The following is a 12,370-nucleotide window of genomic DNA, read 5'->3' on the forward strand; positions in this document are numbered from 1 at the left end:
GCCAGGTGAGGTGGTCATAATCGTACCCTCTGCTCCTCCCTCTCGCGGGCAACATGACACCTCTCGATCTTCCAGTCCCGGAGGAAGTCTCGGAGGTATCCGAAGATGGTGAGGATGCCGTAGCCCATGTAGGTGAGGACCGCCACCAGCATGGGCGTTTCCTCAAAAGACTCGATGAAGGGACGACTGTACAGGCCCAGGCCGCTGCTGCCATTACACGCGGTGTGCTGCACCTGGGGGGGGGGCAAGGTGATTTACATTGACATTTTAGTCATTTAGCACGGTGTTATCCAGAGCCACTTACAGTTAAGTGCATTCATATTAAGACAACTAGGTAAGACCGCCACATATCAGTCAGTAGCTAGGTTTCCATCCAATTGTCGACAGATTTTCAGGCAAGTAATTCAAAAATCTGCACAAAAACAATATGCGCATTTTACCACCAAATGTGTTTCCATCAAATTGCGGGTCAAAGGCTGTGCTTGGTGACGTAATGCACATAAAAATAACAGTTGTGGTTAAATTCTCATGTACCGAAATCAAATGTAAGTTAAATGAGTTTCCATCGCATTTTCAACTCTACTAATGGTTTTGTCATAAGAAAAACAGCTCGCAGATACTGTGCAGGACAGGTAGCCGACTACATGATGAGATTATTATGGACATAAGAGCAAGAACAGTTTTTTTTGGCAAACAGCAGCCAAACTTTGATCTTCATGTAAATAGAATAAGACCCTCTATGTATTGGAAGGGAGTATCAAGCTCATCACCTTGCACTTTCACCACCCTGTGGCATTCATCATAATGTATTTAATTTGTAGCCTAATAAACTGCGTGCTCTCCTGAGAAGTCGTAGACGGGAGGACCACACAACATACCATCGCGTGACTCCAAGTTTACTTCGATATAATGCTTATTATATATCAATATTTGCATAATAGTGTTTCCACTGCCATTTCTCACATTCTTAATTTTACAGACACAAAAAGATCCCACATTGTCTAGCATATTTTGTTTCGTCGACATTTGGAAAGTTTACCAACAATTTGGCTATTTCCATCAGGCCTGTCGTGACATTCTTTAGCATACGTGTACTTTACTCACATAAAAAGGTTAGATGGAAAGCTGGTTATAGTAACCTGGTTCTCTCAATAAAGTAGGCTAGTTATCAGCACAGTCAGCGCTAGTAGTAAAAGGCAAGTCTGAGTGTTATTCTGGGTTTTTGGGTGATGGTGATATGAGGTGGTTGGGATGAAGGAAATGTCAATTCAGTTAAATTACCTTTACTCATCCCTAAGGGGTCATGTCAACAACAACAAGAAACATACTGTAAAGGGTCTTTCCTTTTGATTCCAATCACTTTTTGTCCATACCCTTGTTGACTTTAACAAAACGTCCATACATATTTGCAAAGAGTTTGGTTTGCTTTTTGATATCGTCCAGGTCCATTGACACTGTAAATGACATGAGTTTCATGATCTGGAAATGTGAAAGTCTCACAAGTCCGGGTAATACACGTATTTCAAAGCACTTGGATCATAGTAATAACAAGCTGTTGCATGTTTTGTATAAAAACATAGAAGGCATGGCTTACATATCTCTCCTAAGGTCTCACATACACGGGACATACACTTTTCAAAGCACTTGCCACCATCTGATGTCTTTAACGCACGCAAAAATGTAAATGAATACTTGTCTGGCAGCTGGCGCCGAGGTGTCTGCATAACCTAATTCCTGGTCATTCATATGACAATTTCTGTGTGTTCCCATCATCACCGAACAGAATTTTAGTTCAGTAAGTGGTGACTAGTCTATGTGGTCAGTGAATATTATTACAGTGTTAGCACTGTGGGAAGAGGAAGTGAGATATTCAAAATAGCCTACAGAAGGATACTATGGGCTAGCTATGTTTTTACACTGACCATATGTAAAGCACTGTTGCTCTGGCTATCAGATTTGTGAGTCAAATAAAGGGAGGGGCTGCTCCATGACTGAGGGTGTTGTTTCTGAGCACTCTCCAAGCAGATACGACACTCCTAACCAACTCACATGAATCAAACATCTTGCCAATGAAATAAATCAAAACAACGAAATGCTGCCACTGATCTACGCCTGGATTATTAAAACAAGTAGGCATGCATTTGGCATTCCCAGGGCCAACCGTAGGTCAAATGTATGCATGCATGACGGACGCTTTTATCGCTTTGGATAAGAGCATCTGCTAAACGGCTTATGATTATTAGGCCTGTATTCTGCTACGCTCCTCTTTTTAATAAACACACTACAGTTGAAGTCGGGAAGTTTACATACACTTAGGTTGGTGTCATTAAAACTCGTTTTTCAACCACTGTTAACAAACTAAAGTATTGGCAAGTCGGTTAGGTAATCTACTTTTGTGCATGACACAAGTAATTTTCCCAACAATTATTTACAGATTATTTCACTGTATCACAATTCCAGTGGGTCAGAAGTTTACATATACTAAGTTGACTGTGCCTTTAAACAGCTTAGAAAATTCCACAAAATGTTGTCAGACTTTTATCTCCCTCACCAACTTTAAACATCTGAGCAACTAACCGATCGCTGCAGCTGTAAATAGTCTATCGGTATATAGCCCACCTAATTTACCTACCTCATCCCCATACTGTTATTTTATTTTATTTACTTTTCTGCTCTTTTGCACACCAGTGTCTCTACCTGTACATGTTCACCTGATCATTTATCACTCCAGTGTTAATCTGCTAAATTGTAATTAATCACTCCTACGGCCTATTTATTGCCTACCTCTTCATGCCTTTTGCACACAATGTATATAGATGTTTTTTCTACTATGTTATTGACTTGTTTATTGTTTGTTTACTCCATGTGTAACTGTGTTGTTGTCTGTTCACACTGCTATGCTTTATCTTGGCCAGGTCGCAGTTGCAAATGAGAACTTGTTCTCAACGAGCCTACCTGGTTAAATAAAGGTGAAATTGATTTTTTTTAAACAGCTTGGAGTCAATTACCAGACCATGCATTCCCGTCCCTCCCACTCTCCGCCTTACGCCTGGGAAAAGGAGCTAGTGTAGCTACAACACGTAGGCCTAGGTTAATTCCTTGATTAATTTCCTTGTATCTAAGATCTGTTTGTGATGTCTTGGCAATGCCTTATTGAATTGTCATACCCTAGTTGGCAAGACATCAGTATCTGGGCCCCAGTGTTTTACTTCCAATGCAATGATGTAACTGGAATGATGAGATCGATGTTCTTCTTTTATGTTTAGGTTTTAATATTTCACTGCCACACTGTGTTCGATCTTGTCTAGCCATCTTGTCTCAAGAGGATCACAATGGAAATAAGTCCCAGACTTTATTGTGTGTTATCCTCGATGATTTTATTAATGTGCATGTATGGCTTTTAAGTTATGTGTGCTTGTTTTTTTAAGTGGTTGAATTAATAAACTAAACTAAAAATGCTCTAGCTAGAAGATCACACAGTCGGTTGAGCATGGCGCGTGTAACGCCAAAGGTCGTGAGTTTGATTCCCGCTGGAGCCAATGTATGCACGCATGACTAAATCGCTTTGGATAAAAGTGGCTATATAGGGCAAGACATTGATATAGCCAACTTGATAGAATTGTCTCTGAGAATTTTAATTTAGAGCCATCTTAAAGATATGTTGTTGACTCATGAAAGAGATGTTATCGAATTTGCAATACACTAGGCTAATTAAAATTAAGTCTGGATCAAGGGGTGGAAAATTAATGAACAGCGCCCTGTTCCTCTGCGTTCCCTCTATAGAGATGGGGAGTTAGGGAGTTGGGGAGTACAGGTATAGGGGTTGTGACCAGGGACTAAAACAAACTTTTTTTGTATACCAGACACTGTGGCAGGTAGAATCTTTTTTTTTTTTAAACATCTACCAGCCACTCAGATCTTTTCCCAGCCAAATGTTTTCCCCGCCATAATTACACACACAAAAACAGATGAGCATGTTCAGTAATGTAAAAAAAAAATGAATGTATTACTAGTAAGACTTAAATTTAATATTCCGTGACAAACATTTTTCAGTTGCCCCTTTAAGGTTACCTTGGTAACGGGGCCACTCAGGTCTTCACATGTGCCTGTGAGAATTTCACTAGAAGGAATCCAGCTTTTGAGAATTAATGTCAGATTTGACATTTCATATCAGGTTAGGAGAATTTATGCAGTAGGTTATGAGAATTATCATAACAGGTTAGGATAATTAGTTTAAGGTTAGGAAAGGGGTTAAGGTTAATTTAACAGTAATTTTGTTACAATATTTTTGACATAATTACATTAAAAAAACACAAACGGATGACCGTGCTTTGTAATGTTTCTAAAACAAGAATTGTATTAGTTAGAAGTAATGTGGTATATTGCTAAATTTCATAATTTTTTTTGTGACCTGAGTCTTTTAAATCTACACTGAAAAAAATAAGAAGTGCAACATGTCAAGTGTTGGTCCCATGTTTCATGAGCTGAAATAAAAGATACCAGAAATGTTCCATATGCACAAAGAGCACAAAAATCTCAAAGATTTTTGCCACAAATGTTTACATCCCTGTTAGTGTTCATTTCTCCTTTGCCAAGATAATCCATCCACCTAACAGGTGTGGCATATCAAGAAGCTGATTAAACAGCATGATCATTACACGGGTGCACCTTGTGCTGGGGAAAATAAAAAGGCCACTAAAATGTGCAGTTGTGTCACAACATGATGCCACAGACGTCTCAAGTTGAGGGAGCGAGCAATTGACATGCTGACTGCAGGAACGTCATTCGCTGCATGAGACAAATGGTGGTCCCAACAGATACTGACGGGTTTTCTGATCCACACCCCTACCTTTGTTTTTATTAAGGTATCTGACTAACATATGCATATGTTATGAATGTATTTCAATTGACTGATTTCCTAATATGAACTGTATCTCAGTCAAATCTTTGAAATTATTGCATTTATATTTTTGTTCAGTATAGTGGATTTGGTATTCAGACCCAGACTTTTTCCACATTTTGTTAAGTCACAGCCTTATTCAAAAATAGAATAAATGCATGTTTTCCCTCATCAATCTACACACAATAGCCCATAATGAAAAAGGGAAAACAGGTTTAGACATTTTTGCAAACTTATTAAAAATAAAAAACATAAGTACATAACTATTCAGACCCTTTGCTATGAGACTCGAAATTGAGCCCAGGTGCATCCTGTTTCCATTGACCATCCTTGAGAGGTTTCTACAACTTGATTGGAGTCCACCTGTGGTAAATTCAATTGATTGGACATGATTTGGGAAGGCACACACCTGTCTATAAAAGCCCACACAGTTGACAGTGCATGTCAGAGCAAAAACATGAGACCAAAGGAATTGTACATAGAGCTCCGAGACAGGATTGTGTCGAGGCACAGATTTGGGGAAGGGCACCAAAACCACGTCTAGAGGAAACCTGGTACCATTTGCAAACATTTCTAAAAACCTGGTTTTGCTTTATCATTATGGGGTATAGTGTGTAGATTGATGATGGTGTAACATAACAAAATGTGAAAAAAGTCAAGGGGTCTGAATACTTTCTGAAGGCACTGTTACACTCCTGTCCCCTAGTAACCGGCTGGTATATAAAACATCCGCCATTTAGGCTGTAGATGCATCGGTTTCCTCCTTAACTAGCTTTAATGGCATGCCGCCCCAAAAACAAACTGGGAAAATATGCAAACCGTCTTAATAAAACACAACTTTCAACAAACCATGCTAGAGTGGATAATGCTACTTCCTGTCGTTGTGCATCCCGTTCAGCCAGGGGTAAGCAACAGACTGCTGCAACCTGATTGGCTGAATGTTGTGTGCAACATCTGGAAGTTGTCAGAAAATCCAAAGCTAGTGGTGGTAAACGTTATTTTATTAAGATAGTACGCATATTTTTCCCATTTTCTTTTTCAGATGCCTTTGGAGCCTGAATGGAGGATGTACAAGCCAGTCGCCGGGAGACAGAGTGTATTACCGTCTGTGCAGCTTAATGCAGGACACCAATGACAAATGACAAAAGACGTGAGGAATAGCAGCACCATCAGGCGGCAGCAGGGCTACACCCAGTTAAGATTATTTAAGATTACACTCAACATCTGATGACGTCATACCCCAAAGGCCAGCAGATGGCAATATTGAGTCGTTTCATCTTACCGTCCAAAGGGAATGTATGCAGCTTGCTATACACTCGTATCCCCTGTGGACCAGTTTGTACATAAAACTTTCTCCATTAAGGCTGGAAAGGCGTCGATGTCCTACTTAATTCTATTTTATGATGAGAAGGCGTGAAAAAAAACAGGGAAAATATGCGTACTTTCTTTATGAAACACCATTTTCCACCACCATGCTAGAGTAGTTAATGCTCGTCCCGAAATTAGCATATCACATTCAGCCAATCAGGTTTCAGCATTCTTTTATTTAGAAACTTTCAGTTCAGGGCTGCGGACAAATGCGAAGTAGACAGCCCTCACCCCTCAACCCACAAATTAAGTTTTACATAGTCACATCCAAGTATACCTTCAAATTCCATGGCCAAGTGAGCGATAGGCAACATCCTTGGTGGAAAGCAACCAACCTAAAGCGATTTATCTACCGAGCAAGCTAAAATAGCACTCTTGTCAGGTAGCTAGCTACAGACATTTACATTTGATTAATTTAGTAGATGCTCTATTCCAGAGCGACTTAGAGGAACACGTAGGGTTAAGTGCCTTGCTTAAAGCCATAGACAGATGTTTCACCGAGCTGGCTCTGGGATTCGAACCAGCTACCTTTTGGTTACTGGCCTAATGCCCTTAACTGCTAGGCTACCTCCCGCACCATAGCTGGCTAGCTAGCTTTATAGTTTGGTTATTTATTCCAATACATTTTTGAATTCCCCAAAATACTTTTATGTAGCTAGCTAGTTCCGTTTTATAGATTCATCACAATGAGTCTGAGCCACTTTGAGCATCATATTCCCATTCGCCAATGCTAACATGCATGTACCCAATTGTCATTCTTGAGTAAAAGTAAAGATACTGTACTTTAATAGAAATTACTCAAGTTAAGTTACCCAGTAAAATACTACTTGAGTAAAAATATTTGGTTTTAAATATACTTAAGTATTAAAAGTACATGGAATTTCTCAAATATGCTTAAGTATCAAAAGTAAAAAATAATTTAAAATTCCTTATATTAAGCAAACCAGAGGATACAATGTGTTTTTATTTATTTATGGCTAACCAGGGGCACGCTCCAACACTCAGACTTAATTTACAATTGAAGCATTTGTGTTTAGTAAGTCTGCCAGATCAGAGGCAGTAGGGATGACAAGGGATGTTTTCTTGCCAAGTGCATGAATTTGATCATTTTTCTGTCCTGCTAAGCATTCAAAATGTAATGAGTACTTGTGTGTCAGGGAAAGTATGGAGTAAAGTAAATTATTTTCTATAGTAATGTAGTGAAGTAAAAGTTATCAAAAATATAAATAGTAAAGTAATGTACAGATACCACCAAAAAATGGCTTAAGTAGTATTAGAAAGTATTAACTTAGATATTTTACACCACTGACTGTGACTTTGTCCTTGTGTTTCTTGGCCCATTATATAATTTTGTTCACACACACTAGGTTGTTTTTCAATGTTACTTTCAGTTTGCTGCAACATATTTTTTTCCAGCACAGACAAGCAAGTGCCTAAGTTGCTATGGTAACGAGCCATCCCTTAAAGGGGCAGCTGAACATTTGTCTCACCTAATGATTGTGCTTGATTGAGCATGGATCCATCCTAAAATATTTTATTAATGAACTTTTAGTAATTTCTTATCATTAAAACACTCAGATCATGAACTGCTTGTAAAAAATGTCAAAATAAAGTCTTGAACTATAATAATAAATAAGCCATACTCAGCCTTCGTTGATTCAGTTCTATACCTGTTCATCTCTTTTTACTATTGTATCTAAATGATTTATTTGAACAAACATTGGTTGAAAGACAGGTCATAAAAATGTAATTATGCAATATACCCCATTACTTCTTACAAGTAATACATTTTTTGTTTTAGAAAAACAGAAAGCATTCTCGTTCTTTGTGTGTGGGTGTATTTTATTTTGGCTGGTAAAAGATCTGAGTGGCTGGTAGATTTTTAAAAATATTTTTAAATCATTGCTGGTGGACCAAAAAGTGAATTGGTTACGCAACATCCGGGACTAGTATTAATTACTCTAGCATGGTGGTGGAAAATGGCTGAATGTGATACGCTAATTTAGGGACTAGCATTAACTACTCTAGCATGGTGGTGGAAAATGGTGTTTCGTAAAGAAAGTATGCATATTTTTTGGCTTTCTCACCATTAAATGGAGTTAAGGAGGAAATCAATGATTTTGCAGCCTGAATGGAAAGTGTTATGTACGAACCGGTATACGAGTGTATAGCTGTGATTCCCTTTGGACGGTAAATGAAACGACTGAATTGCACCATCTGCTGGACTTTGGGCTAATGGCATCAGTGATGAATTAAATGAGTGTTGACATTGTAGCTAGCTAACTAGTTGTTTGTAAACGATAAAAGGCTGGAAAAGCAGCAAGCTGGCTACACTGCAGATATAATTAGCTAACACTGTGGGATGTAACGTCACCAATGAAGGCTGATGGGAGGAGCTATAGGAGGACGGGCTGGATTGGAATGAATGGAACGATATCAAACACATCACACACATGGAGACCCCATATTTGATTCCATTAATTCCATTACAGCATTAGAATGAGCCCGTCCTCCTATAGCGCATCCCACCAGCCTCCACTGAACGTTGCATAATGCTAACGTTCCATTATTACAAATCTACTTTGATGAATAGCTAACGTTAGTTAATAAATCAACTAAAATATTTGGCAACAACTGTCATATGTCCAACTTACTGAGTTAGTAGACTCAGTAACGTTGGCTTCAGCTTGCGGGCAGTTGTTTAGCAAATTCAAATAGGTGTCAGTAACGATAAAGCTAACAAAATCGTTTAGCTACATTTCAAAACACAAAAAGCTAAATACACATAATGTTAGCTAGCTACATTGCTAACAATACTGATTTTCAGCTTGGTGTTTTCGGTTATTCAGATAAGCCTCACCACTTCCACACCATCCATCCATTCTCCATCCATACAGTGCGCTTGGGCCTCACCTTGTCCTCGGGATAGCAGTACATCGGCTGCTGATGATGGTAATGGTGATGGTTTTTTATGAAACCGTTTCTGCCCGGTTTAACGCCGTTCTTCACTCGGTGACAAACTTGTCCATTGGCCGGCTTGTTCGCGGAGCTTTCGGTCATCCTTGCCTATGATTGTGGAGGCTACAGTAACTTGCATGTATCTGGCTAGCACAGAATGGGGAACTCGTTTTTGGTGCCTGTCCGGGTTGTGCGCTCGCAAACCCACCCAAAAATCCACAACTAGGACACAAGGGGTGTGTTCAGTAAGACAGCACGATGTTCAACCTTTAATTCAACATAACGGCTATAAATGTAACTTGCTGAACGAGTTTTGCGATTTCAAATGGTATCCCCCGTATTGATCAGGCCACACCCACCAAAGAGTAGCAGACGTACCTCAAATGATGTTGAAGGACCGTACGCACAGTTTTGGGGAAACGTCTTGTTCAGTATAAACCATCACGCAACGTAGCAATCGTTGAGATGAACTGAATGCAACCCCTGAAATTCCAACCGCTGCAATACCGGAAATAAACGCCCATAGCAACCAGCGTCAGCCTATGGTATTGCGGCATTCAGGAATGGGTGCGGTTTACGAGCCTTCAGATAAGAAAAGGGAGTGGTCCTCTGTCGTGGAAATGAACTGTAGTAGCCTCTACTGTTTGGGCTCTCTGACATGTGACATAGGTCTCACCTGTTCCCACGGTGTGCTAAATTTGCAAAGTTTACCGACAAATGTGATGTTTTCATCAGGCATGAGCATGACCTTTTTTTTATCCAACATGTACTGTACTTGCATGAAAAGGTTGAACCAGGTTTTTATTTGTATTTTTTTAATGCAGGATACAAAAATTCCATTCAAGCGAAACAATGGATATATAGTGTTTTGCAACAAAACCAATTGTGAAAAATATGAATTGAAAATCTGAGGACAGTAATATTTTACAGACACATAAAGGTACCCATAAACATTATTTTCTGAAGAAAAAACACAAATGTGAAACAAATAAACTCTTCAATTGTATGATCACATATTTAATGATCATCACAAAATGTTAAGCTACTGTACAGTAAAATTAATACTAACGTCACAAACCTTCGGAGCTTTAACGGCTCACTGTGGCTTTACCTCTGTTCTGATTCCAGATTTTTGGCCTCACTCACTCACTCACTCACTCACTCACTCACTCACTCACTCACTCACTCACTCACTCACTCACTCACTCACTGTGTGTGATGTATTCCAGCTCCAGTAGAACCGTGTGTGTTGTCCCGGGAGGAGGGCAGCTGTGGGAAGTTTATTCTGCACTGGTATTTTAACAGCCACGTCCAGGCTTGCAGACCCTTCATGCACAGCAGCTGTGAGAGCAATGCCAACCGCATCCTCCACCAGAGGCCTGTGAGAAGTGCTAACCTTGGGGAGGACACACACACACACACACACACACACACACACACACACACACACACACACACACACATACATTGTAACCTATTGTGCACACACACACACATATGTCTATACAGGTAACTGCCAAAATAGGATCAAGTTTTCATCCAGCCTTTTTATACACTGTATCTGCGAGCTGTTGGCGAGAGCGCATGTGCCTATACCAGAGTAGACACAATCGCTATACAACACAAAAATGTTTGTGACAAAACCATCAGTAGAGTTGAAAATGCTATGCAAACCCATTTATTTGTATTTTTTTATTCGGTACATGGGCATTTAAACGTAAAAGTAATTTTCTGTGTGCACTACGTCATCACGCACAGCCTTTTATCCAAAACAAGTCAATTGGATGGAAACACTTATCTCGTGGGAAAATGTAGGCCTAGTTTCAGATGCGTACTTTGAATAACATTCATTCTGGCAGAGTGCCATGCATTCCTTAGAGCGTTTCATAACTACAGAGCCCCACAGTGGAGGTGTCATAATACCCATAAACCTTGCAGTCAAACAAGGAAATGGTTCAAATAGTTTTTCCACCATTCATTTTTTAAGTTTTTATAACAATATAAAGCTGTCTCGGACAAGGTGACTTTTATCAAGATATTCCTCTCTATTTACTCTCAGATTTGAAAATGCTAATTAGCATCAAAGTTGACATTATGCAAGACTACAAATCCCTGCAAGTCATCTCTAGCTGACACCTTTGCTAACAGGTTGTAATGCTCTTCGTCGGGCGAAAGAGAGGAGGACCAAAATGCAGCGTGATGATTATCCATTTTAATAGAATACTTTAACGACAAACAAAAACAATAAACCGACAAAATGAAAAAAGTCAAAACAGTCGCATAACGTCAACACAAACACTGGATACAGGAACAATAACCCACACCCCACAATACAAAACAGGCTACCTAAATATGGTTCCCAATCAGAGACAATTACTAACACCTGCCTCTGATTGAGAACCATATCAGGCCAAACACATCGAAACAGACAAACTAGACATACAATATAGAATGCCCACTCATATCACACCCTGACCAAACAAAACATAGAAACAAACAACGCAAACTCTGGTCAGAGTGTGACACAGGTATTGTGATAAATATAAAAGTCACCTTGTCCTCGGCAGATTTCCACAGTTATCAAAACATCATATGTTTTACACAAAACATAGCCCTTATTAAACATTTTCTGAAACCCCTTACAAGAAAAATGAATGGTGGAAAAACGATTTGAACCATTTCCTTGTTTGACCGCTAGGTTTTATGGGTACTATGACTCATTCTGTGGTAGTTTATAAAACAGCATTCTTGAACCTACCTTTTTCCCCATAGATCGAGTTTACTCTTCATTTCCTGTACTTTGGTTGAACTGTCTGCAAGGTATAGGGACAGTATACGTTATCATAACCTAGGCTCAATTAAAGCAATATTCTATTTATTTTGTGATTTCAAACATACCCAGCCATAAGGTGAAGTGAGCACTGTATGCCTGATGGTGTCTCTCTAACATCATCTATATGGAGAGGCGTCCTCACGTCTCTCTCTCTCTCTCTCTCTCTCTCTCTCTCTCTCTCTCTCTCTCTCTCTCTCTCTCTCTCTCTCTCTCTCTCTCCTACTGTCTCTCTCATACTGTTTCAGAGAGACTGACAATGCCCCATGTTAGAGAATGATAGAATATCACACACACTGACCTCTAATTCCTAT

At 39.5% G+C, this 12,370-nt stretch overlaps 1 protein-coding gene across 3 annotated transcripts in view; it reads right to left on the reverse strand.

Moving 5' to 3' along the window:
* sptlc2a (serine palmitoyltransferase, long chain base subunit 2a) overlaps positions 1-9,694 on the reverse strand; it is a 60,309-nt gene extending 50,615 nt beyond the window's left edge. For 2 of the 3 annotated variants that reach the window (XR_008121520.1, XR_008121521.1), the window contains exons 1-2: positions 9,182-9,694; positions 27-233 (exon numbers count right to left, since the gene is read on the reverse strand). Coding sequence is in view for 1 of the 3 variants with exons in the window: in XM_035743430.2 (XP_035599323.1) it covers positions 27-233; positions 9,182-9,328 (354 nt within the window). In the remaining 2 variants the exon portion in view is untranslated. The remainder of the gene's footprint in view (positions 1-26; positions 234-9,181) is intronic. The other variant, XM_035743430.2, reaches the window with a different exon arrangement.
* Between the last annotated feature and the right edge of the window lie 2,676 nt (positions 9,695-12,370).

The sequence above is a fragment of the Oncorhynchus keta genome, unplaced genomic scaffold (genome assembly GCF_023373465.1).
Source record: "Oncorhynchus keta strain PuntledgeMale-10-30-2019 unplaced genomic scaffold, Oket_V2 Un_contig_5916_pilon_pilon, whole genome shotgun sequence".
Taxonomy (NCBI): Eukaryota; Metazoa; Chordata; class Actinopteri; order Salmoniformes; family Salmonidae; genus Oncorhynchus; species Oncorhynchus keta.